The sequence below is a fragment of the Bombina bombina genome, chromosome 8 (assembly GCF_027579735.1).
Source record: "Bombina bombina isolate aBomBom1 chromosome 8, aBomBom1.pri, whole genome shotgun sequence".
Classification (NCBI taxonomy): Eukaryota; Metazoa; Chordata; class Amphibia; order Anura; family Bombinatoridae; genus Bombina; species Bombina bombina.
The window spans coordinates 93,518,972-93,546,925 of NC_069506.1; the positions used below are offsets into that span (position 1 = coordinate 93,518,972).

Sequence of the window (27,954 nt, forward strand, 5' to 3'; positions counted from 1 at the left end):
CAATGTGTAGCAGTAGACCGGGGAATTACATTTTAGATCATTATTTTAAACAGAGAAGGGATTGTATATCTGGATTTGAGGTGAATGCCCCTTTAATGATTTAATATATGTTTTTTCACCTTTGATTGTCCTATCTGCCTTTGCACTTGTGTTTCTTGTAACACTAGAATGGGCTGCTATGAGAACAGCCCTTCCCTAACATCATTAGCAGCTGTGAAAGGGATGGTTGGACTTGCCCTGGCAGCTAAGGGAATACCCTGCTCTCTAGTGACCCAGTCTTGCAGCTGTGCTAAACAGTTAGTCCATCCAAGGTCACAGAGAGGCGCCATGCCGTTGCAGGGACATGCTGATACGTTTGTTATTGCACTTTTTTTTTATCTAATGTTTAACATTTTTTATTTTGACTTTTCATCAAGGGGAACAAAGAAACTAATTGGGATAAATATGAGCTCAGGAGGTCTGTGCAAAGTCAACCCGTTGCAGACTGGGAGGGAAAGCAAAGAGAATCTTTGGGATCCATCACTTATATATCCAAAGTCAAAATGCAGCACCTGCCTTTCCAGGTTAGTGTTACCCATTTCTTTTCATTGTTTTAGTAAAAAAGATGCATACAAATGATTTTCTTCTTACAAAAGTCCTTATTTTTTTTTGGGGGGGGGGATATAATATTACACTGAAAGATTTTGGTCCCTAGTAGCCAACGTTTATTAACGTAGCCACACTATTCTGAAATCCAAATTATTTCAAATAGAGCGTGCAATTTTAAACAACTTTCCAGTTTACTTCCATTATAAAATATGCACTGTCTTTTTATATTTACACTTTTTGTGTCACCAGCTCCTACTGAGCATGTGCAAGAATTCACAGAATATAAGTATATTCATTTGTGATTGGCTGGTGGCTGTCACATGATACAAGAGGATAGACATACATTTGAAATGTGTAAGAAAAAAATCTACTCTTTTGAAGTTCAGACTAAGTGCTATTGCATTGCCTTGTTATCATGCATTTGTTGATTATCCAAATCTACTGTATTTGCTGGTCCTTTAATTAGAGATACCTATTATTTTAATAACTCTGCAAATGACATATAACATAATGACAGTGCAGATACAAAATGGCACCCTGTTGAACGCTCTTTAATTTCTTTATCTGGGAACTACTAACTCCATTATTTTTTACAGGAACTGCATGAGAGATTATTGGTCCTCTACTCATCCAGTCTGGTAATACTTTCTGAGGAGAGGAAACAGCTTTTCTTTAAGGTGAGTGTTCACTTGAGTGTGAACTCATCCATTGTGTTTATGCATAGACAACATTCCTCTAGACAACACCACAAGTTCCAATGTATCAGTTAACATTCCTCTCAACAGCACCATCCCACTAGCTGTCGGAACTGATTGTAATCAGCAATGTTGACAGGAGCTTTCTGATGGCTTAGTCTTCTCCCAGTTGTTGCTTAGCATATCAAAGCACATGTAGGTGGGGCTGGGAGGAATTAGCTGTGTATCACAGAGCTCCTAAATCTAAGCAGTAATCACAATTCTACTGTCATTTAAAATAACTTTGTCTATTTTAACAGATTTTCCAGTTGAAATCATAAAGCCAATTTTTGGTACAAAAGTTAATATATTTTGAAATTTACTAAGAGTTAATTCTTTTGAAGTAATGTGTGAAATAGCTATAGCTACAAAGCGCTGGTTCTAGCCTTCTTTTTTTGGTTTAGAAATACTCTTGGTTTAACTTTTTTGAAATGCAAGTGAGACCCCAGTTGTATTTTTGTTTAGGCTGTAGACATTTGAAGGACTTCGCTAATGAAATATATTGAAAAACAAATACTGTGAGCTAAATTAATAAACGCAACACTGCACAGTGTGTGTCACTGAAAACCTATCAAGATTAAGTGAATTACCATGAGGCGTTTAATGTCTGTGGCCTAATTTTGTCACATGCTTTTCTGAGACTTGTGATGCCACATGTTGTTCTTATACCCCAGGGAAGAATATGCTGTAACTTATTCAAACACTCAACACAACATGTTACTTTTTACACAGACTGATAACCTACTCTGTCCCACACTAGTAAGAAATAGTTTCGTTCCTTTATTTAAAATTTTGTTTATATATATATATATATATATATATATATATATATATATATATAAGGAAGTAAGAAAATAAGGCGCCACTCCTCTAAGCGTAGTAAGTGAAATCACAAAGGGTATTTATTACAAATAACAATTAAAAACTCACAGATTCTAACCCACACACTGGGAAACCGTATTGGTCTCTCAACGATATCCCCCAAGGACAACAGTGGCAGAGTTCCAGGAATGTTTCCTTCGTTCACAGCCGTACATAAGATGTCTAAAAAGTACTTCCTGTGCTCACTGAAGGGGATTGTGTCCTTACGATAGTTCACGGCTACCACAGGCCCAAATCCAGATAAAACAGTTGAATTGACCGCCACAAACAACAACACAGCTGCTTAAACACAAAAGAGCCGGCTCAGTAAAACAGCTGATTGCGGTAGCGTGGAGACAGTGGGCATGTGTGTGTGTGTGTGTATATATATATATAGGGCTGCAACAACTAATCGGTAAGTTTGATCATAAAAATAGTTGTCAACAAATCTCATTATCATTTAGGTGGTCAGCGATTAGCTGTTCAGTTGCACAGCACCAGCTGCTTTAATCTGATGATCTACTGCAACTAAGATTGTGCAAAAAAATTGAATTTATTTATTTTTTTAATCTTTTTTCTATCCGATTAATCGGATAATAATCATCCGATTAATCGGATAGAATTTTTTTTTATAAATAAAAATGTTTGCACAATACCATGTGCTGGAGTTCATCAGATTGAAGCAGCTGGTGCTGTGCAATTAACCAACTAATCGCTGACCACCTGATTGATAATGAGATTCTTTGACAACTATTTTTATGATAAATCTTACCGATTAGTTGTTGCAGCCCTATATATATATATATATATATATATATATATATGTGTGTATATATATATATATATATATATATATATATATATGTGTGTGTGTGTATATATATATATATATATATGTGTGTGTGTGTATATATATATATATATATATATATATATATATGTGTGTGTGTGTGTATATATATATATATATATATATATATATATATATGTGTGTGTGTGTGTATATATATATAAAACACACAGATAAAAGTTACAGTGCTAAAGGTGATTATAGCCACTAAAAAGGAGGTCACCGGTTCTTTCTCTGTAGAGGTAAGGAATCCCAGAAGTGCTCGCAGCCTAATCCCTTGGAAAAGGGTCACCTAGAAAGGCAGTCCTAAACTAAATCTGGAGAAAACAGAAGAGGGAAGGGCGTACAGACAACTGGGTCCTATCTGGTGTTGTATGTTATGTTCCACAAAGCAGTTCTCTTTAAATAAGCCAAATGGTCACTCACTTGTTTAAACCTCAACTTAAATGAGGTATAAAATCCACATGGAGGCTAGATGCAGCCCAAAAGATCCTATCCACATGCGTCCCAGAGGCACTCCAACAGGAGACTAACCGTTTGGAGGAAGGGATACCCAGAGCGCCTCTGATGTGGATACAGTGAAAAGGGAAGACTAGGAGGGGATATTAAACAGACCAGGGGGCTATCGCCTGTAAATTCCGGATATCCTCACTGAGCCTTGTGAATTTCATACCTCATTTACGTTGAGGTTTAAACAAGTGAGTGACTATTTGGCGTATTTAAAGAGAACTGCTTTGTGAAACATGACATACAACACTCAATAGGACCCTGTTGTCTGCCCTGTGTGTGTGTGAAGGTTTAAGTTTAATGTGCACACACACACACTTGCATAAGCATTTTTATTGTTTATATAGGAGAAAATACAACTAAAATGAACCTTCTTACTTTCGTTTGTTTGGCCACAAACTCTGAAATATGGCAGAGGCAGCATGTGCAAATACCTGTATACTAGAGGAACTGGTTGTGAGTCAGGGCTGGTGAGAACGCAAGACTACCATTTTAGGGAGAGGTGTGTGTGGGAACAGGAAACTAGTTATAAATTACTAAATGATTTAAATCAAGTATGCCGTGACTACTTTTATAATGACTGAGGTTGCAATACCTGATTCATACAATTTTATTTTGTAGCTGTGTCAGAGTAAGAAGAAACATACACAATTTAATTTAACAACATGTAAATGCTTTAACAAATGAGTCTTCGACTGGCTATATCATTTAGTTTGTCATCTGCTTGTACAATTTATAGTGTCACCTGTATGTTACACACCCCAAGGTTTCAGTTAAAGGGACAGTGTACTGTTATTTATTTTCCTCTCCTTTACCGTGTTCACCAATGATTCATTTTACCTGCTGGAATGCAATTTAATGGTTTACAAATAGCTCATTTACATTTTGTCATTTAAAACAGATAATTCTGCCTGCTGTGTCCCCACCTATACTGACTATTTCAATACGCTGGTTGATATAGAAAAGCTATGTAAACAAGAATGTTTTGAAGTAATCAGGCTCCAAGTGGGTAGTGGGACAGAGAGATAATAAAATATTAATTTCAGATTTATTATTCTCTCTTAGATTGGTCTCACTGTGTACAGAGAGATAAGATACAGAGGTTTTGTGTAAATAGAGAGAGATAAGATAATGTGGTCTGTTCTCCCTGGTATCTTCGTTCATTTGATTGTGTTGTGGATTCAATTACCAGAGATGGTTATCTCATATACAAAAATAAACCTAAATGTGCAATTTCCCATATGTTTGATTACTCTGCAGCTGCTAGTATAACAAGTCATTGTAAACACATTACGAATTAAACTATTTTACAGTTCACTGTCCCTTTAAAGACAGCACTACTGTATTACTGTAATCCCATGAGAAAAACTAGCTTGTTTATGGTGTTTTATAAAGTGAGACCACATAAAAGACATAATTTATTTTTCCCCTTTTTTATTACGCATGAGCTTAAAAATAAAAAATAGAAATGAGAATATGGTTTTGAAAACAGAAGTCTGCATCATCCAAACAACTCCCATTTCTTAATAAATAGGAGTTTTTTTTGTAGAAAGCAAAAATAAATATAAAAAAAAATTAAATGTAATATTTTTTATGGGATATTCCATTTAGATTCATAGATTCATATTACTTTATTCAAAATATGATTTATAGCACTGAAATCTAAGTTGGCAAGTGTAGATGACGGACTTTTGTGCGTTATCGTCTTTATATACGTTCTTTAGTAAAAATGTTGATCTGCATTTCAACTGAAATAGAATAAACATGTGCAGCTATATATACCGAATTGCTGAAATGTATTGCCCTGAATAATAAAGTGTGTGAAGCCTGTTTTTGTTAATCACAAAATCTATTTGTTTGCATCATGGCAATTAAAAAATATTTCTATAACATTTTGATAGCTATGTAAATTGCTGAGCAGAGCATTCATTTTACAATCATGTAATTATGCATTTCCTTAGCAAGTAGTTCATGATGTTCGATTTTTAATAAACTAACTTGTTTCATAGTGTCCTTTTTTTCCCCTGTATTTAGGGGGAGCTTCCACTAAAAGCTGTTCGAGTAATTTCAGAAGAGTTGGAGAAACAGAAAAAATCATTCCTAATTGAAGGTAATTTATTTCACGTTAAGACAATTTTGTTTGACTTCACCTTTATACAGTTTTTATCCGGTTTTGTATACTTTATTACAGGCTATAGTCCATATTGTATAACAGGCTAAACCTATTGTTTAAATGTTTTAAAAAAATGGTTCCGTACATGATCTATAGATCAGCATTTTTTAAAGAGTCAGTCAAGTCAAAATTAAACTTTCCTGATTCAGATAGGGTATCCAATTTTTTTTTATATACTTTATTTATAACAAAAGAAAGATTCAACATATGCATAAAATAAAATCTGACATAATTTAATTATCTAATATAAAAAACTGCTGCAACACTGCATGATATGAATATGATATCTGTAAAACAAAACAGATTTATCTATTTGCCATATAGGAATGTGGATCTATTTTTTTTATAATTTTATACCATAACAAATGTCTAAAACACATTATATTTAAACTAATGATACATTAACCGAATAATTATATACTATTAACAACTGATATCCTGTATCCAATATCTGACCTTGATATTCTACATAACATAAAATGTTGAAAAAATTGTAGAAAATTCATCAAATCTGCTTTGTCCTCTTGGTATTCTTTGTTGAAAGGTAAACCTAGGTAGGCTCATATGCTAATTTCTAAGCCCTTGAAGGCCACCTCATCTCAGTTTTTCACAGTTAGACAGTGCTAGTTCATGTGTGCCATATACTGATAGGCCAAAATGCATGTCTGTCAAAAGCACTGAAATAAGGGGGCATACTGTAGAGGCTTAGACACAAGGTATTCATACAGGTAAAAAGTATATTATTATTATCGGGTATTTGTAGAGCGCCAACAGATTCCGCAGTGCTGTAAACATAGGCGGAATACAAGGAAACATTTATAGGAATCAGACGGGTAGAGGGCCCTGCCAAGAGTTGCACTGTTGTAGTCAGCTCTTAAGAAGGTGAGCTACAAACAGCTGGACTCTTAGGCTTACATGCTAAGGGGGTTCAGGGGATAGCAATGGAGGAGAGGAACTGGTATAAAGAAAAGTTAGTATATTAATGTAAGTGTTGGCTGTGCAAGACTGGGGAATGGGTAACAAAGGGATTATCTATCTTTTTAAACAAACGTTTTGGAGTGGACTATCCCTTTAAGCTTTGGAGCACACATGTTAGTGCTATTTACTTATATATACAACACCCTACTGTTTAAGGGTCGTTATTACTTTGCATGCAAGTTGAAAATGTTTGGAGTTTAAAGAGCCCCCACCCCTTTGACTCCACAGGAAGATTCATCAACACAATCCGTGTGATTTGCATCACTCAACAGGATTACGAGGAATGGATAGATCATCTGAAACTAGCCCAGCTACAAAACCGAGAATCCTCTCTCTCTGGATCCAGCAGTTTTGGTGGATCTCATTATACACAACATGAGCAGGTACTGACCTCCCCTCTGGTCTAATAAATAAATAAACTCCTATTTTTCAGCACAAAAAATAAGAGAAAATGTTTTCATGTTATTGATAAGAAAGATAACAATGTTAATTAGCTGTCTGTAATAATTCAATCCTGTATATAGTTAAAAGGATATGAAAGTCTAAATTAAACTTTTAAATGGTTTAGATGTAGCTTGCGGGTTTAAGAGCGTGATACATTTATTTCTGTTATACTTCATTCTTTTGGTTTCCTTTGTTCAAAAGCATACATAGGTATGCTCAAGAGCAGCAATGCACTACTGAGAGTAAGCTGGTGATTGGTGGCTTCACACATATGCCTTGTTTTATTGGCTCACAAGGCATGTTCATCTAGCTCCCAGTAGGTCATTGCTACTTTGGAGCTCACATTTAAAAGGATAGTAAACACATTTTTTTTCTTTCATGATTCAGATAGAGCATGCAATATTAAGCAACTATCTAATTTACTCCTATTATCAATTTTTCTTTGTTTTCTTGGTATCTTTATTTGACAAAGCAGAAATGCAAGCTTAGGAGCCAGCCCATTTTTGCTTCAGCAACCTTGTAAGGGCTTGCTGATTGGTGGCTATATTTAGCCTCCAATCAGCAAATGCTACCCAGGTTCTGGACCAAAAATGGGCCGGCTCCTAAGCTTGCAATCCTGCTTTTTCAAATATAGATACCAAGAAAACGAAGAAAAAATGATAATAGGAGTAAATTAGCTAGTTGCTTAATATTGCATGCTCTATCCGAATCATGAAACAAAATGTGTTTCATATCCTTTTGACTATATATTTAACCTTTTTGCAGGGGTTAAACAGTTATATGTTAACAATAGTACAATAATAAAATTCTCTACCACAGAAGACCAAGGCCTCTAGTTATCAATGTCTGTCGGACCTGATCCGACAGTGCGGATCAGGTCCGACAGACATCACTGAATACGGCGAGCAATACGCTTGCTGTATTAAGCATTGCACCATCAGCTCACAAGAGCTGCTGGTGCAACGCCGCCCCCTGCAGACTCGCGGCCAATCGGCTGCCAGCAGGGGGTGCCAATCAACCCGATCGTACTCGATCTCGGTCGTACTCGATCGTGCTCAGAGCAGACGGACAGGTTATGGAGCAACGGTCTTTGTGACCGCTGCTTCATAACTGCTGTTTCTGGCGAGTCTGAAGACTCGCCAGAAACACGGGGCATCAAGCTCCATACGGAGCTTGATACATATGCCCCCATATCTTTTTGCACCTTTTAGGTCCTTTAGAAATTTGGATTTGTGATTCACCTGTACGATTAACTCAGATTTGGCTTTTCAGAGATTGTTTATTTTTTATATTTATTCATTTATTTTACACCAATATTTCTAGTTTGTTTCCAACATGAACAAATATGTCACAAAAATGTGTTACAGCCCTCTCAAGTTTAAAGGCATTTCTAGGTTGTGATTGGATAAGCTTAGTTAGTGAATTAAGCAATTATAAAATAGATTATTGATAAATTAATGATACTTGAAAGATAAGCAGACATTTAAAGTGACAGCTGTGACCTTAAAGGGACATTCCGGTCAAAATTTAAATGTACATAGATAAATTACATCTTAGAATAGAAACATGTTTGCAATATACATGTATTGGCAAGAACGCTTCTAGTAAAAGTTATCACTCTGCACGTGCATGTGAAGCATAGCTAGATATTCTCAGTGCACTAGCATTTTAAAAAGTGCAGCTGTTCAGAGCACCAGTGGGGCTTGTATCATGTCAGCAATTAGCAAACTGATTCATTACCAAATGACACAAGGGTTTTGTTTAAAATGCTGGTGCACGGTGCATACTTACATGCACTTTTGAAACAGCTATAGCTTTCATTAGAAGTATTTTTGATAATACATGTATATAACAAAAATACTTCTATTCAAAATTGAAATGCATCTATGTAGATTACAGTTTTGGTTGGCATGTCCCTTTAATGAAGACTGTAGCTAAGGCTGCAATTGATGATTTAACAGGAATCGTTCATTTTCTTCAGCAGACTGTCAGCTGCAGGAGCTCTTTTACTTCCGATGGTCGCACCAAATCTTGGGCTTCAGCCAACAAGCTACCCAGCTCTAACCGCCAATCGCACAGCACTACGCAGGGTTCAGAACGTCAGTCATTCACTATTCTTTCTGAACAGCAGCAGCAGCATGATGATCCTCTGTCTCCAGGATATGCCGAGCCATTACATGTGAGTGTGTTAACTTCTCAAAGCTCATGTTACTCATGCAAATCAGCATTTAGCCTTGGTGCATATGTAAATATCTATATCTATTTTTATATATAGATATATATATATATATATATAGACATGTGTGTGTGTGTGTGTGTATATATATATATATATATATATATATATACATATACTGTATGTCCTATAATATAAAAGGCCAAGTGTGTTTGTCTGAAGCTGTCATGCGAAGTAGAGACAGCATGAGGACAAACACACCTGGCCTTACCTGACATGCTGTTTGCGGCGGTGGGGCGAAAGTGGGCGTGGCGGAGCGTGGGCGTGACTGGGCGCGGTCGGCACGAGAGAGGGGGGAGAAATAGAAAGAGAGGAGGAGAGACAAAAAGAAATAGGAAAGAGCTAAAGAGAGGCGAAAGAGCAAAAGAGAGGCGAAAGAGCAAAAGAGAGGGAAGAGAGAGAAAAATAGAGGGGGAAGGAGAGCAAAAGAGAGGGGGGAGAGAGAGCAAAAGAAGAGAGGGGGAAGAGAGAGAGAAAAAGAGAGGGATGGAGAGAGAGCAAAAGAGAGGGTAAAGAGCAAAAGAGAGGGGGGAGAGAGAGCAAAAGAGAGGGGGGAGAGAGAGCAAAAGAGAGGGTGGAGAGAGGGCAATAGAGAGGGGGAGAGAGCAAAACAGAGGGGAGAGAGACAGAGCAAAAGAGAGAGATGGAGAGAGAGCAAAAGAGAGGGGAGAGAGACAGAGCAAAAGAGAGGGATGGATAGAGAGCAAAAGAGAGGGATGGAGAGAGAGCAAAAGAGAGGGGAGAGAGACAGAGCAAAAGAGGGGGGGGAGACGGAGCAAAAGAGAGGAGGGGGGAGAGAGCACAAAAGAAAGGGGGAGAGAGAGAGCGCAAAGGAGAGGGGGAGAGAGAGAGCGCGCAAAAGAGAGGGGGAGAGAGAGAGCGCAAAAGAGAGGGGGTAGAGAGCGTAAAAGAGAGGGAGAGAGCGCAAAAGAGTGGGGGGGGGGAGAGAGAGCAAAAGAGAGGTGGAGCGAGAGAGAGAGCAAAAGAGAGGGAGAGAGAGCACAAAAGAGAGGGGGGGAGAGAGAGAGCAAAAGAAAGGTGGAGCTAGAAAGAGTGCAAAAGAGAGGGGGAGAGAGAGAGCAAAAGAGAGGGGGGAGAGAGAGAGCAAAATAGAGGTGGAGCTAGAGAGAGCACAAAAGAGAGGGGGAGAGAGAGCACAAAAAAGAGGGGGAGAGAGCACAAAAGAGGAGGGGTGGGACCGCTGTAGTGCAAAAAAAGGCTTGTGTAAACGGGCTTTAGGACTAGTGTGTGTGTGTGTGTGTATATATATATATACTATATATATATATATATATATATATAAATATATATATATATATATATATAAGATAGATGTGTGTGTGTATGTATATATATATATATATATATATATATATATACACACACACCCACACGCGCGCGCGCACACACACACATATAGTTTGGATTTCAGAATAGTTTGGATTTTGGAAGGTGATGGAACCAAGTGTAAACAACACAATATATTATGTCATTTAGGCAATATTTACATGTCATAATACGGCTTATACTGTACATGCAACTTAAAGGTAGTTTATATCATTTTGAATACTTTTATAAACATTTTACCCCTAGAAAGATATTGCAGTACTGTAATCAGTAAGATTATATTGCTTTTTTTTAAAAATAAATATAGACTATTTGCATTTTAGAACAAAAAATAAAGACACTGGCAGAGAAGACTGTGACTTATAGGTGGGAAAAATAGTAATACATTTGGATTTTGGTATTTGTACCTGTACCATCTTTCTGTTGGTATTATACGTACAAAAGTATTAAAAATATATAAAACTACATTTAGGTTGCAAGTAAACGCTGTATTATGACGTGTAAATGTTGAGTAAATGACATCATTTTTTTTGGTATCCTCTATCTTCCTTTCAGATGTACAGAGTCCTGTACAAAATTAGCGACAAATCTATTTGAAATGCAATATGTTTATTCTCCCTTTAAAATGTTTGCTTATCTCTGCAAATATCTATAAACATTCCCCTGGTTCTGGCTTTTAACTATTGTTTTGTCAATTTTCATATAGTTTTGTTAGTTTTCCATAGTCTGTTTGCAAGACATACATTCATTTCTAATGGTTGTGTTGTAGTGTTTGGGAAACCCTCCTTGGTCCACTCCAACAAATGGCAACAATGACTTAAAGAGAGGTGGCAGCTTCCGCGGATCTAAGGGAAAGAACAATTTATCACTGCAAATTCAGTCTGCGCTTCCGCATAGCTATGACCTGGAAACAACAGCATTTGGTTTAATTCCGGAGACTCCCAGTGAAGACATCCTTTCTCCAATTTACAAGGAGCCATATACCTACCAAAAATCCCTGCACGATTCTTCAGTAAATAATCAGAACATGGTATGATTTTATTTCCACACTTATTTGAAATCTTACACATTTATAGTGTGATAACTGCAGTGCAATGGATACTTTTGTAAATAGATGCAGCACTAGAATTTAAAGGGACATGAAACCTAAAAATGTTAATTTGGGATTCAGACAGAGCATACCATTAAAAAAAAGTTTCCAATTTACTTCTGTTATCAAATTTACTTTGTTCCTATGATATACTTTGTTGAAGAGATACCTAGGTGGGCATCTGAAGCACTACAAGGCAGGAAATAGTGCTGCCATCTAGTGCTCTTGCAAATGGATAACATTCTTGCAAAACTGCTGCCATATAGCGCTCCAGAAATGGGCAGACTCTTAAAGGACCAGTCAACACAGTAGATTTGCATAATCAACAAATGCAAGATAACAAGACAATGCAATAGCACTTAGTCTGAACGTCAAATGAGTAGTAGATTATTTTTCTGACAATTTTAAAAGTTATGTCTCTTTCTACTCCCCCTGTACCATATGACAGCCATAAGCCAATCACAAATGCATGCACGTACCATGTGACAGCCATCAGCCATTCACAAATGCATACACACTTATTCTTGCACATGCTCAGTAGGAGCTGGTGACTCAAAAAGTTTAAATATGAAAAGACTGTGCACATTTTGTTAATGGAAGTAATTTGGAAAGTTGTTTAAAATAGCATGCTCTATCTGAATAATGAAAGTTTAATTTTGACTTGAGTGTCCCTTTAAGCATTACATCCCTGCTTTTCAACAAATGATACCAAGTGTACAAAAAAAATTGTTGATAGAAGTAAATTAGAAAGTTGTTTAAAATGACATGCTCTATCTGAATCACAAAATAAATATTTTGGGTTTCATATTAAACGAGCAGTAGATTCTTTTCTGGCTTCCTGTATCATGTGACATCCATTAGCCAATTACAGACTCATATACGTTTATACTGTGAACTGTTGCACATGCTTAGTAGCAGCTGATACCACAGAAAGTGTATATATAAAAGGGCTGTGCTGTTTGATAATGGAAGTAAATTTAAAGTCTCTATCTGAATCATGAAAGTTTAATTTTGACTTTCGTGTTGCCTAGCAAAAGCCATATATAAGACCATTTCTTTGGACCATAACCTATTCATTGAAATTGCCTGTGGTCATCCAGTTGGTCTGATTCTGTGAATGCCAGTTGGTGATGAGCACACACACAGATTTCATTAACTCTTAAAGGGAAAGTATACTCCAATTTTCATATAACTGCATGTAATAGACACTACTATAAAGAAGAATATGCTCAGGTGCTGATCTAAAAATCCAGTATACAACCTTTTAAAAATTTACTTAGAAGCTCCCAGTTTAGCACTCCCCCTTCCCTGCATATGAATAGACAGATAACAAACAGGAGGCTGCAAGAGTTTGTAAACGCGTGTATACATCTGTAGGGCTTGGTTAGGAGTCTGAAAATAAGCACAATGCTATAAAAAAAATAATAAGCAAAACTATATTTTTGCAAAAACACTGCCAGATGGGCTATATAAATGGGTCATCTGCAAAACATTGACGCAAAGAAAAATCTAGTTTACAATGTCTCTTTTAATTAGGTGAATCAATGAGAGCTATTGTTTGTTGGGACTTTTTATGGTAACACAGGAATATAGAGCTTCCTCATTGGCTTAAAGGACCAGTCAACACAGTTTATTTGCATAATCAACAAATGCAAGATAACGAGACAATGCAATAGCACTTAGTCTGAACTTCAAATGAGTAGTAGATTATTTTTCTGACAATTTTAAAAGTTATGTCTTTTTCCACTCCCCCTGTACCATGTGACAGCCATCAGCCAATCACAAATGCATACACGTAGCATGTGACAGCCATCAGCCATTCACAAATGCATACACACTTATTCTTGCACATGCTCAGTAGGAGCTGGTGACTCAAAAAGTTTAAATATAAAAAGACTGTGCACATTTTGTTAATGGAAGTAAATTAGAAAGTTGTTTAAAATAGCATGCTCTATCTGAATAATGAAAGTTTAATTTTGATTGAGTGTCCCTTTAAGCATACATCCCTGTACCAAGTGTACAAAAAAAAATGTTGATAGAAGTAAATTAGAAAGTTGTTTAAAATGGCATGCTCTATCTGAATCACAAAATAAATATTTTGGGTTTCATTTTAAACGAGTGACTCAAAAAGTTTGAATATAAAAAGACTGTGCATTGTTAATTGGAAAGTTGTTTAAAATGGCATGATCTATCTGAATAATGAAAGTTTAATTTTGATTGAGTGTCCCTTTAATGATGGACCTTTATGAAAATAATATGCATAAATTCACTATTTAACACTATTATGTATACGTTTTAAAATAAAACACTTTTGTGTAGATATTTCTCCTTCCTCAAAATCTTAGTTATACTAATATAAAATATTTCATATTATGTTTGACTCAAAGAAGTCCAGATAAAAATATATGCTTCTTAGCAGTGTCAGCAGAAATTCTCTTCTTGCGTCATGCAATGTGCTTGTAAAAAGTTGACCTAATTTTTGATTGGTTGCTATAGCTCATCCAATTAAATTAACTTAATAATTGTATACTTTGTTTCGTGCTATGACTGATGCTTTTAAAAATACTAAATTGAATCCTTACAAGTATAACAATTAACCCATTATGGTTGTGCAATAAACAGACCTTGTGCATACTGTCATTCGTTGACCATGTACTTCTGTAGCCAAAGTGCCAATTATCTTGCACTGAACCACATTTGTCTGTGTTTGTATTTAGCCTAATAGGTGGAGTCTTACAGACAGCCAGCAATCTACCTCCCCCACTGATTCAGCTAGTCGCGGACTGTCCAAATCTCCCCTCTATGATGAGCCCTACTCCCCAACTGACCCACATGCAAATAACTTTGTGGAAGAGGTAAGAGTTGGTTATTTTCAGTGGTTTTTGGTTTCCTACAAACATCAACAATTTTTGTTTAAATTAGGGCAGCTTGCAAACTTTTCACTAGGGGCCTCTCTGGATTTTTTTTTAAACATTTTGAAGGTCATTTGACATATATAATGGAGATGCATATGTACAACCTTAAAGAACCAGTAAATACAGTTAATTTGCATAATCAACAAATGCACAATAACAAGACAATACAATAGCACTTTGTCTGAGCTTCAAATGAATAGTAGATTTTTTTTCTGACATATTTCAAAGTTTGTCGAGAGGTGGAGGTGTAGGGGTTTCAGATTCTTATATATGGAGGGTTTTTTTGCCAGGAAATCACTGTCGCCATAGTGCCTACATAATAGCCCTCCCAGCTTTTAGATACTCATTTGAAACAGGAGCTTCTCGTTATTTAAAAAGAGGAATCAATTACATCATGTCATTGTTTAGGTGAAGTTGGTGGGTCTCTTTTAGAGCCAAAAGCACCCTTAATGAAACTAAATAGACAGATGACTGCTTGCGCCCTTCGTTTGTAAGAGAATACTTTCTTCATTTATATGAGAGCTGTTTTTGTGTGTTGTATGCTGTTATTGTTTGCAGAAACGACCATCACATAGTAAATACATTAGGTAAGTGATTGCTATTTTTATAGCCATCACCAATGACAAGCACACTAAGCCCTCATAGAAAATAAATTGTTCCTCTATTTTCAAAATAGGGTGCCATACCGCTATGATTTTAAGGGGGAGATAAGGGATGGCTTTTTTGTTCTTCAGCGATTGGTTGCTATTTTATAAGAATCTGCTGACTTTTAGGGTCATGGGACCCCCACCTCCACCAAAAATGTACAGAATGTTCAGCAAACATTTTAGTGTTTAAAAAGCACAAATATTTCCAGTGTTTATTATATTTAAATAATGTGCTGGAATATTCACACATCCATGTTAGTAAATTGATAGCTATTAGGAATCTGGATTCATGTATTTTATTTGCTTCCATTTTTTTGGTACCATTTGGTTTGTTTGTTGTTTTATCAGTTAGAACTGAGGAGTTCATCCAATATGCCAATCACTCTGCTTCTTTTTTAGATTTTGAAGAATCTTAGCAACAGACGTATAGAGACATCTTCACCTCACTTGAGGACCAATGGTTCTTTCCAAATGAACCACAGTGCACATCCAGCATTGCACAAGATATATTCTCACCCTGTCAGCAGTAACCAGCAGATTGTGAAGCCACTGGTGCATAGGAATAGCGAGCCGGACACCAGGATCCCACCCTCCACCCAGACATCCTTTTTTAAAAGTGTAAGTCTCCAAGATCCCCCTCCCCCCACATTCATTAAATGGACATGGAAGTCAATATGATACTTTTGCAAGATTGTGTAATGTAAAGTGCATTAAACAACTCTTTACTTGGCAAATAGTAAAGGGACAGTCTACTTGAAAATTGTTGTTGTTTAAAAGATATATATGCTTTTTACATACTTGCAAAATAAAATCAAGAAGACTGTCCTTTTAAATTGGCACCATGCGCATCAGTGAGGTGCTGGACACAACATTCTATGCTGTGTGCCCATGTTGCCTATCTTGGCATTTTTTTTAATGATCTTACCAAAAAGCTAAAGTTTAATAGAAGTGTTTTATTCCAAATAGATAAAAAAAAAAAAAAAAGAAAATGTATGTGTGTTAGTTCAGCCAATCACAGCAAAAGTCCTTATTGCCATACTGGTACTCTTAACTTAAAGTAATGGTAAATTGGAGCATTAAAAAATTTGCCATCACTAAAAATAAACAGGACTTTCAGTGATCAGTTTGTAAAAAAAGGTGCTAAGCTTAACCTTTCTGTGCCGCTGCCTCTTCGCTAAACTCGACGGCTCCGGCCGCCCACGGCACAGGGCTCTTTTTTTCAATGAGGTTACATTTCCACCTCTAAACCAAAAGCCATGCTAGTCATATAACAGTGTTCTGTATGCTAGCATAGCTATTGGTTTAGAGGTGGAAAGTCATCTCATTGAGAAAATATTGTTGTGCCGTGGGCGGCCGGAGCCACTGACTTTAGCGGGGAAGCAGAAGCACAGAAAGGGTAAGTTTAGTACCCTTTGTTTACAAACTGATCACTGAATGTCTTGCTTATTTTAGTCATGGTAAATCCTAGCGTTTTTTTAAACACTCAGATTTACCATCACTTTAAAATCCAAATTTTTAGAAGAAAAAAAGATTCTATTCATGACGTTAACAATGGCATATTTGCTATAATTGATCACTATTACTGTACTAGTACTAACTTTACAATCTATAACAAAGGAAAACAGAACTAATGGTTTTGACAAGTAGATAATGGTACCAGTTAAAAACGTTGGGCACTCTATTCTAATTTACTTTAGAAATATTGTTACTACCTGGCTGTGAAGTTTACACCTGCAATAGAGTCTACGCCATAGTCATCCATTGAAAAGAAATAGTACAATTTGAGGTTACATAATTGGGAAAAGTAGTTGTAATGCCTGAATGTCAGTATTGTGTTATTACGAAGTACAAATCATCCTTTTTAATGCATTTCTAGGTATCTGCTTTGAAGGAAGAAATAGCTTCAACTCATCACAGTAATGAAGGTAAGGTAAATCTGACATGATGTAGTATATTATTGCAAGGCACTTTTCTAGGCCAAGTGTTTAAAAAGACTTCTTTAGCTTTTTTTTCTAGCGGGAAACATGTCAGATTGATGCTGTGTCGGAATGTAATTTGTAATAGAGTTGATTTTGCAAATAAGGTTACCAACTTTTTTTGTAGGACATTAGGTGGACTAAAAATTTGACAAATTTCACTTAGGAAATTGACAAATTATACTGTAGCTACTGAAATAAATTGTTTTACAAATTGTGATACAGTTTGGTACAACCAAATTCTTCATTCAAATCCTTTTCATTCACACAGTCTAGCTTAATACATTTAACAACTTTATGCAATTATGTGAATTCTATTCCTCATTTAAGGCACAGTGGGATTAAATATATTAACCCTTTCTTTACCGAGAATTTTAGAGAAAAACTTGCCAAAAGTACTGGAGAATTTTTAGCATTTTTGCTGTCATTTTTTAAATAAAAATAGAGCCTTTTATTTTTTTTTAAATTTACCTATGAAAAAGTAGACAACCCAAGGTATTGATCTAGGCCCATTTGGTATATTTGAGGCCACAAACAAATGAGCCTGGTAGACCATAAAAACGTTTGGGCAAATAAGGGAGATCGTTGGTAGCCCTGTTTGTAAACACACTATTCCTCGAGCTGTGTATTTTCAGTCCAGCAAACATTATTGAAGCACTAGCTTGATTGACATTGTGTACCCAGCAATCATCAGCAATGGAAGATGAGCTTTGGGCACATACATGTATTGCACATTTTAGCATTTGTAATATTTATTTCAGACTGCTACACAATGGTATGCTGGGACTGTAAAGCTGTTCCTTTAAAGTGACATAAAACCCACATTTTTTCTTTCATGATTTAGATAGAGCATGCCTTTCTAACGTTCCAATTTACTCCTATTGTCAAATTTGCTTCATTCTCTTGGTATCCTTTGTTGAAGGAACAGCAATGCACTACTGAGAGCTAGCTGAACACATTGGTAAGCCAATGGCAATAGGCATAAATGTGCAGCCACCAATCAGCATCTAGCTCCCACCTCATGAGCCTACTTATGTATGCTTTTCAACAAAGGATACCAAGAGAACTAAGCAACTTAGATAATAGAAGTAAATTAGAAAGTTATTTAAAATTGTATTCTCTATTTAAACCATAAAGAAACAATTATGGGTTTCATGTCTCTTTAAGTAAACTTTGTAAAGCAACCTCTTTCTCTGTATCTATGTGTGAAGCTATTTTTTTTTGCAACGATTAATTATGCATTTTCACTGTGTCTTATTGAAGTTGTATTTGAAAAAAGTTTGACACACTTTACTGTCGCTCAAACTGAGAGCTATAGATATATGTGACAAATATGCAAGTTACTAGTGTATAACATATTTTTTATATACAGTATTGGATCTGATATATATATATATATATATATATATATAGTTTAAACAGAAAATTTAAACCTTCTGTGCATTAGCAGAACTGAACCTTTTGATTTTAAAAAGTTTATCAAGATTTTAAGGAATAGTCTAGTCAAAATTAAACTTTCATGCAATTTTAAGCAACTTTCTGATTTACTCCAATTATCAATTTTCTTCATTCTCTTAGTATCTTTATTTGAAAGCAGGAATGTAAGTTTAGGAGGCAACCCCATTTTTGGATCAGTACCCTGGGTAGCGCTTGCTGATTAGTGGCTACATTTTTGCTTTTTCAAATAAAGATACTAAGAGAACGAAGAACAATTGATAATAGGAGTAAATTGGGAAGTTGCTTAAAATTGCCTGCTCTATCTGAATTTTGAAAGTTTAAATTTGACTAGACTATCCTTTTAATTATAATGTTACAGTAATGTAAAAAGTAGTATATAGTTGCTGAGCCACTGTTCTCTTCGGTTCTTTTGTTCTAACACATGCCCTGTATTTCTTTCTTGCAGTAGAAGATATATTTGACCTTCCTTCTTCTGGAAATTTGTTCCCAGAGTCTATGGACCACGATTATGCAGAGTTACAGAGCTTCCAGAGCGATTTAAGTTATGACAATATTTGGGATTATGAAGCCAAGGAGAGAGACCGTAATCATTTCTCACCCCCACCTTATAAAGGTTATTATCACCAAGGGGTTCCTCCGAACAAAGCTGTGCCAAGCAGATGGTTGTAGGAGTGTCCTATGACAGAAACTGTCCAATTCCCAGAAGACTGGGCTGTAAAGCAGAACAGTTTATCCTAAACATATACCGTTGATGCCGTTATTGCTGCTTAATCCTTGTCTGTGCACCACCAGCAAAAGCTGAGCTGGTTGGAAAGTTCCAAGAGACTTTCTGCAGTCACTGAATAGTGAGGTGACAACGTGTGGTTCATTGCCATTTAATTAGCAGTCTTCACACAGTAAATTGTCACTGTAATGAATTATCTCCTATGTTCTGCTTGTTCCCAGATAGATATTATACTATATTAGTATTATGTACCCATGCTGCAACGTGCACATATTTCTGTGGCTGACCATCGCCTTATTTGTACTGTGAAGCCACAGACCCAAATGTTACCTATCATTCTGCTGCAACGGACTTCCTTTAACCCTTTCCACATTATGACCCACGGTAGTTATTACACAATATTCACCACTGTGATTGTTTTTGTTTTTTTTATATAGTATTTCCTTATTTATGGAAACGCACAAGCTTTCACTCCCTAACACTCCCTTTCAGTCACTACAAATCTGACAAAATATACACTGTCCCATAGAACTCCTTCATTCTGAGATGCAGCGGTCCTCCCTGCTGTTTTAGAATTTCACTCCCAAAATACAAACACTTCCCTGCCAACGGACGAACAGTCCTAACAATACGTGCACAGTTTTGCCAATATATATTTATATAATCCTGCCCACAACAAGCACTGACAGGTGCACATATCTGGTGCTGTGTTTTTTTTTTTTTTTTAAATAAGTTAGACAGTCACAGGGTTTAATAAATAGCCTTAACCCTTGAGCAGCAATCTCAGTGCAAAAGCAGCAGATCAGCATTGTGAACTGATGTTGTCTGGACAGGTTTTTTGGGGGAGAGTGAATTATTCCCCTTTACCTATTGTGTTTATAAGTCCCAAGGACAACATGGTGAACTGTTTACATTGCAACATTTATTTTATTGTAATATATATTTAATTTTATTTGTTTTATTATCTGAGACATACAGACCTTTTGTTTTTGATACTGGTTATAAGGGTCAATTATTTTGTCAGCCTATTTAATGTTCAGTAGTATTTATTGTGACCAGTTTTGCACTGTTTAAGGACTGTACATAATTTCTATGCAATTACTATTTTGGAACTTATTTTGTTTAGAGGGAATGAATATTGTCAACTGGCGTAATCTTTTGCAGAAAAAGGAGCATTTGCCTTGAATAATAAAATCTTAGTTCACCACTTTTGTCAGTCTGTTTATTGGTTTAGTTTAAAAGCACTTTGTTGCAGCAAATAACAAAACACTAAGCAGTAGTTTATACTTAAAGGGACAGCGTACACCAGAATTCTTATTGTTTTAAAAGATAGATAATACCTTTATTACCCATTCCCTAGTTTTGCCTAACCAACACGGTAATATTAATACACTTTTGTTATTACCTTGTACCTAAGCCTCTGCAAACTGCCCCCTTATTTCAATTCTTTTGACAGACTTACACTTTAGCTAATCAGTGCTAACTCCTAGGTAACTCCACGTTCATGAGCACAATGTTATCTATATGACACACATGAAGTAACACCCTCTAGTGGTGAAAAACTGTTAAAATGCATTCAGATAAGAGGCAGCCTTCAAGGTCTAAGAAATTAGCATATGACCCTCCTAAATTTAGCTTTCAACTAAGAATACCAAGAGAACAACACAAAAATTGGTGATAACAGTAAATTGGAAAGTTGTTTAAAATTACATGCCCTATCTGTATCATGACAGTTTGTTTTGGACTAGACTGTCCCTTTAGAAATCATTGCAATCTGTATTATTCATCATTTAAAAAAAGCTGTTCAAGTGGTTTGTCCAGGAACTGCTCTTGATTGGTAAAACCTAAATTATGCTATTAAAATTATAGAGCTTAAAGGGACAGTAAACACCTTGTAATTACAAGACATTTCTGTTCTGTTTCTATAGAATGACATATCACTCAAGTCTTATTGTTTTTTTTTGTTTTTTTTAAATTAACAACCTTTTTACTGCAATTATTTTTTCAATAGCCAAACTTCACTCACCATTTGCCTTATTTGGAGGAGGCAATCTGGGCTTTAGTCTGCAGACAACAAATCTGTCATAAAGTTAGTAAAAAGTGAACTGTTTTGCAATTATTATCAGTTAAAGCCAATTAGTAGGAATGTGCATTCGTATAATTTGTTAGGATCCGAATGAGAAAAAGGCGGGCGTTCGCAGTATTCAGCTGTTTTTGGAGGCAGATTTATCTTCAGAAAGTGTAATACACTAAGATCTGGATTTGCACAGAGCCTAGTGTGTTGAATTTTCACAATAAGAAATCAGTCTCTGAAAAGAACCGAATGCCATGAGCGGTGACCTTCTTTCACATTCGGCATCTAACAAAGGATCCAGATGCACATTCCTACTTATTAGGGACAGATATGTAGCAGGGTTGTAGCCTTGAGAAGTCAGCATGGTGCATTTCAAGGTCTGAGAGTTAGAAATTGCTAAATAACATGAAAAGGGTGCAAAATAAATATTGAGAATACATTGCTAAATTGTTTCATTATGCATAACAACATATTGTACAAAAATCGCAAGATGTTTACTGTCCCTTAAATTTAGGATTATTATGATCCCGCCATTTTGGCTTATAAAAAAAAAAAGTTCAATAATCTGTAAATTACTGCAAATAATTTGTTAATATAGTTTGAAGGTTTCAAGATCTTTGAGTACTATTCTTTCATAGCCCTCAAACAGTGATGACACTAATTAACCCCTTAATGACCACAGCACTTTTCCATTTTCTGTCCGTTTGGGACCAAGGCTATTTTTACATTTTTGCAGTGTTTATGTTTAGCTGTAATTTTCCTCTTACTCATTTACTGTACCCACACATATTATATATCGTTTTTCTCGCCATTAAATGGACTTTCTAAAGATACCATTATTTTCATCATATCTTATAATTTACTATAAAAAAATTTATAAAATATGAGGAAAAAATCGAAAAAAACACACTTTTTCTAACTTTGACCCCCAAAATCTGTTATACATCTACAACCACCAAAAAACACCCATGCTAAATAGTTTCTAAATTTTGTCCTGAGTTTAGAAATACCCAATGTTTACATGTTCTTTGCTTTTTTTGTAAGTTATAGGGCCATAAATACAAATAGCACTTTGCTATTTAAAAACCATTTTTTTTCAAAATTAGCGCTAGTTACATTAGAACACTGATATCTTTCAGGAATCTCTGAATATCCATTGACATGTATATATTTTTTTTTAGTAGACAACCCAAAGTATTGATCTAGGCCCATTTTGGTATATTTCATGCCACCATTTTACCGCCAAATGCGATCAAATACAAAAAATCGTTCACTTTTTCACAAATTTTTTCACAAACTTTTGGTTTCTCACTGAAATTATTTACAAACCGCTTGTGCAATTATGGCATAAATGGTTGTAAATTCTTCTCTGCGATCCCCTTTGTTCAGAAATAGCAGACATATATGGCTTTGGCGTTGCTTTTTGGTAATTAGAAGGCCGCTAAATGCCACTGCGCACCACACGTGTATTATGCCCAGCAGTGAAGGGGTTAATTAGGGAGCATGTAGGGAGCATTTTGGGGTAATTTTAGCTTTAGTGTAGTGTAGTAGACAACCCCAACTATTGATCTAGGCCCATTTTGGTATATTTCATGCCACCATTTCACCGCCAAATGCAATCAAATAAAAAAAAACGTTAACTTTTTCACAATTTTAGGTTTCTCACTGAAATCATTTACAAACAGCTTATGCAATTATGGCACACATGGTTGTAAATGCTTCTCTGGGATCCCCTTTGTTCAGAAATAGCAGACATATATGGCTTTGGCATTGCTTTTTGGTAATTAGAAGGCCGCTAAATGCCGCTGCGCACCACACGTGTATTATGCCCAGCAGTGCAGGGGTTAATTAGGGAGCTTGTAGGGAGCTTGTAGGGTTAAATTTAGCTTTAGTGTAGTGTAGTAGACAACCCAAAGTATTGATCTAGGCCCATTTTGGTATATTTCATGCCACCATTTCACCGCCAAATGCGATCAATTTAAAAAAAACGTTCCCTTTTTCACAAACTTTTTTACAAACTTTAGGTTTCTCACTGAAATTATTTACAAACAGCTTGTGCAATTATGGCACAAATGGTTGTAAATGCTTCTCTGGGATCCCCTTTGTTCAGAAATAGCAGACATATATGGCTTTGGCGATGCTTTTTGGTAATTAGAAGGCCGCTAAATGCTGCTGCGCATCAAGTGTGTATTATGGCTAGCAGTGAAGGGGTTAATTATGTAGCTTGTAGGGAACTTGCAGGGTTAATTTTAGCTTTAGTGTAGAGCTCAGCCTCCCACCTGAAACATCAGACCCCCTGATGCCTCCCAAATAGCTCTCTTCCCTCCCCCACCCCACAATTGTCCCCGCCATCTTAAGTACTGGCAGAAACTCTGCCAGTACTAAAATAAAAGGTATATTTGGGCTTTTTTGAGTTTTTTTTTAAGCATATTTACATATGCTGCTGTGTAGGATCCCCCCTTAGCCCCCAACCTCACAGATCCCCCACCAAACAGCTCTCTAACCCTCCCCCTCTGCCTTAATGGGCGCCATCTTGGGTACTGGCAGCTGTCTGCCAGTACCCAGTTTAGAAAAAAATGTGCTTTTTTTAAGAAAAAATCCCTTTTTCTGTAGTGTAGCTCCCCCCCCCCACCCAATACCAACCCCCCACCCCTCCAAGATCCCTTTGACTGGTGTTTATTTTTTTTTAATTTTGCCCTTTTCCCCCACATACTTACATTTATTTTCTGTAGTATAGCGGTTCCCACCCGCTCCCGCCCCGTGCACGCGCCCGCCCGCCGCCCTATGTGCACGCGCGCGCGCCCGTGCGCGCCCCCCGTCAGCTACGCCCCCGATCCCGCCCCCCTCCACCTTACACGGCCCATCGATGGCCGCCCACCCGCCTCCCAAGTCAGCTCCCACCCACCAACGATACCGGCCATCGATGTCCGGTGCAGAGAGGGCCACAGAGTGGCTCTCTCTGCATCGGATGGCCATGCAGGGTTATTGCAGGATGCCTCCATATCGAGGCATCACTGCAATAACCGGAAAGCAGCTGGAAGCGAGCAGGATCGCTTCCAGCTGCTTTCCACACCGAGGACGTGCAGGGTACGTCCTCAGGCATTAACTGCCTTTTTTTTGAGGACGTACCCTGCACGTCCTTGGTCGTTAAGGGGTTAAAGGGACACTGAACTCAAATTTTTTCTTTCGTGATTCAGATAGAGCATGCAATTTTAAGCACCTTTCTAATTCACTCCTATTATCAAATTTTCTTCATTCTCTTGGTATCTTTATTTGAAAAAATGTAAGTTTAGATGCCGGCCCATTTTTGGTGAACAACCTGGGTTGTTCTTGCTGATTGGTGGATAAATTTACCCACCAATAAACAAGTGCTGTCCAGGAACTGAACCAAAATTGTCTGGCTCCTTCGCTTAGATCATTTATGAAACTAGGAATTGAGGGACAAATAGTACATAGGTTCACTATTTAGTAAATACACACACTTATGTGCCCTGTTAGAATGCTACCCCTCACTCCCCAATAAAGTAAAGGGTTTTTCTTAGTGCTTGCCCCGCTCCTGGCTTGCGATTGTCGGTCCGCTGTGGCTGTGTGCTGCAGTGTAAAGAGGTTCCACTAGCCAAAGTCCACGACCTGTATGCCTGTCTCTCACTTGTGTCAGCGTCTCAGCTGGGGAAACAGCGTCTCAGCTGTGGGAATCCTCCATGTGCGGTATACTCGCATGCCCGGGACAGCGTCAACGTCAGGGGGAGGGGTTAGGCGTAACACACAGGGAATACACGGAGCTCTGTATGAGGAATCCGGTCAGCTGGATACAGATTCAAAGAATGAAGAAATGATAGATTCCTCTTGTAAAAAAAAAATTACTTGCACAGCCAATTAGAATTTTGCATGTGTTTTAAATTACTTGCAAGGCACAGCACTAATAGGCTATGACTACGGCTAACTAGCCGAAACGCGTAAGCCCTGGTGCTGCGCCTGCTATGTGTAATTTTTGAAGCTTCCATATGTGTTTTTAAACAATGAACAATAAAGGTATTGTTTTTATTTTTACAAGAGGAATCTATCATTTATTAATTTTTTCCCTTCGCTTAGATGTCTTCTTTCTTTCTAATGACACGGTGAGTCCACAGATCATCTAATTACTATTGGGATATTCACCTCCTGGCCAGCAGGAGGCGGCATAGAGCACCACAGCAAAGCTTTTAAACATCACATCCCTTCCCTCCAACCCCAGTCATTCTCTTTGCCTATGTTAGAGTAAGGAAGTGGTAAAAATAGGTGCTGGAAGAACTTGGCTCATTTTGGTGGTTTTATTAGGGCTTGTGTGAGGTATAAATGTATCTGTTGCACACTTATTTTTCTCTCACTTCCTGTATATGGAGGAGAGATATCTGCATCTTAACGTTTTTCAAATCAAACGGTTATTTGCTAGCCTGACATTTCTGAAACAGCTCCATTTTTAATTTAAGAATCAGTTATTTCATTATCCTGCTAGGATAGGCATCTCAGCAAAGCTATAGCTGAGGTGTAGAGGCTGTTTGAGGTGTTATTAAGACGTTTTTATTTCACATATCTTAAAAAATAAAGCAGTAACGTTTTTGTTAAAAAATTAAAGCAGTTTCTTTTTGCATTATATCAAAAATAAAGCAGTTTCTTTTTAAAATTGAAAGAGATAGTAACGTTTTTTCTTTATTAAATTTGTTCATAATTTAATTATTTATTTATATTTATTCTGTTAAGATGGACAAAGACTCTGTTGTAGATTACATATGTCCTTTAATGCTAATATTGAACCACCAATTCCTTTTTGTTCCTCATGTGTTGAGAGAACTTCAAATTTTAAGGATAGACTTTTTGAGCCAATATTGTCTAAGACGGGTGCTGTCCAGGAGTCTTCTGACAATGTTCAAAATATGCCGCATTTTTCTCCTCAGGTGTCCCAAATTTTAGTACCCATTAATTCAGTGCCCTGCGCTTCCTCTCAAGCTCCGGCTGGGGTCTCCTTGCAAGACATTGCTTCTCTCATGTCTTCTGCAATTTCTGATGCGTTGTCTGCTTTTCCCATGCTACAGGGAAAGCGCAAGAGGAAGTCTAAAGAATCAGTGCGTAAGGTGTCTGACTCGGTCGTGGCTATTCCGAATATTCCCTCTCATAGATCTGATGGGGAGGATTCTTCGGTAGCATCTGAGGGTGAGATCTCAGATTCTGACAGTGTAATTCCTTCCTCTGATGCTGAAGTTGTATCCTTCAGGTTTAAGCTAGAGCACCTCCATTTACTAATCAAGGAGGTTTTGGCTACTCTGGACGACTCTGACACTACTGTCATCGTCAACCCTAAAAAATCTAGCAAACTTAACAAGTACTATGATGTACCTTCCATGCTGGAATGTTTTCCCGTACCTACAGAAATTATTGTTAAGGAAGGGAGAAAGGTTTTTCTCCTCCTATTTTTAAGAAGACGTTTCTCATTGATGACTCTATTAAGGAGTCTTGGCAAACGGTCCCCAAGGTGGAAGGGGCAATTTCCACTTTAGCTAAGAGAACTACTATTCCCATAGAGGACAGCTGTTCTTTTAAGGATCCTATGGATAAGAAACTGGAGGGTTTTCTTAAGAAAATGTATGTTCACCAGGGGTTACAATGGCAACCTGCGGTGTGTATTGCTACCGTTTGTAGTGCGGAGGCATACTGGTTTGATGCGCTGTCTGATTCCATTCAAACAGACACTTTGCTTGAAGAGATCCAGGACAGGATCAAGGCTCTTAAATTGGCTAATTCTTTTATTTCTGATGCTTCCCTTCAGGTTATCAAATTGGGAGTAAAGATTTCTAGTTTTGCCATTCTGGCTCGCAGAGCTTTATGTTTGAAATCTTGGTCAGCAGATGTATCGTCTAAGTCTAGGCTTTTGGCTATTCCTTACAAGGGTAAGACCTTGTTTGGCCCAGCCTTGGCTGAGATTATTTCTGACATTACAGGAGAAAAAGGACATTTCCTTCCTCAGGATAAGAGAAATAAGCAGAAGGGACTTCAGAGTAATTTTCGTTCCTTTCGAAACTTCAAGGGTAAACCTTCTTCTCCCTCTACAAAACAGGAACAGTCCAAACCTGCCTGGAGATCCAACCAATCTTGGAATAAGAGAAAGCAATCCAAGAAGCCCGATAATGAATCAAAGTCAGCATGAAGGGTCTGCCCCTGATCCAGGACCGGATCTTGTGGGGGGCAGACTTTCCTTTTTCCCTCAGGCTTGGGTTCGGGATGTTCAGGATCCTTGGGCGATAGCCATTGTGTCCCAAGGATACAAACTAGAATTCAAGACCTTTCCCCCCAGGGGCAGATTTCTTCTCAAGATTAT

At 37.1% G+C, this 27,954-nt stretch overlaps 1 protein-coding gene across 2 annotated transcripts in view; it reads left to right on the plus strand.

Annotated features, from left to right (window-relative positions):
- LOC128638482 (pleckstrin homology domain-containing family N member 1) overlaps nucleotides 1-20,735 on the plus strand; it is a 70,109-nt gene extending 49,374 nt beyond the window's left edge. Inside the window, exons 7-16 of one of the 2 annotated variants that reach the window (XM_053690458.1) lie at nucleotides 417-563; nucleotides 1,185-1,265; nucleotides 5,575-5,650; nucleotides 6,920-7,074; nucleotides 9,117-9,314; nucleotides 11,488-11,748; nucleotides 14,526-14,663; nucleotides 15,770-15,988; nucleotides 17,247-17,295; nucleotides 19,250-20,735. In XM_053690458.1, the coding sequence (XP_053546433.1) occupies nucleotides 417-563; nucleotides 1,185-1,265; nucleotides 5,575-5,650; nucleotides 6,920-7,074; nucleotides 9,117-9,314; nucleotides 11,488-11,748; nucleotides 14,526-14,663; nucleotides 15,770-15,988; nucleotides 17,247-17,295; nucleotides 19,250-19,473 (1,548 nt within the window). In that variant the 3' untranslated portion in view covers nucleotides 19,474-20,735. The remainder of the gene's footprint in view (nucleotides 1-416; nucleotides 564-1,184; nucleotides 1,266-5,574; nucleotides 5,651-6,919; nucleotides 7,075-9,116; nucleotides 9,315-11,487; nucleotides 11,749-14,525; nucleotides 14,664-15,769; nucleotides 15,989-17,246; nucleotides 17,296-19,249) is intronic. The other variant, XM_053690459.1, reaches the window with a different exon arrangement.
- The last annotated feature ends 7,219 nt before the right edge of the window (nucleotides 20,736-27,954 follow it).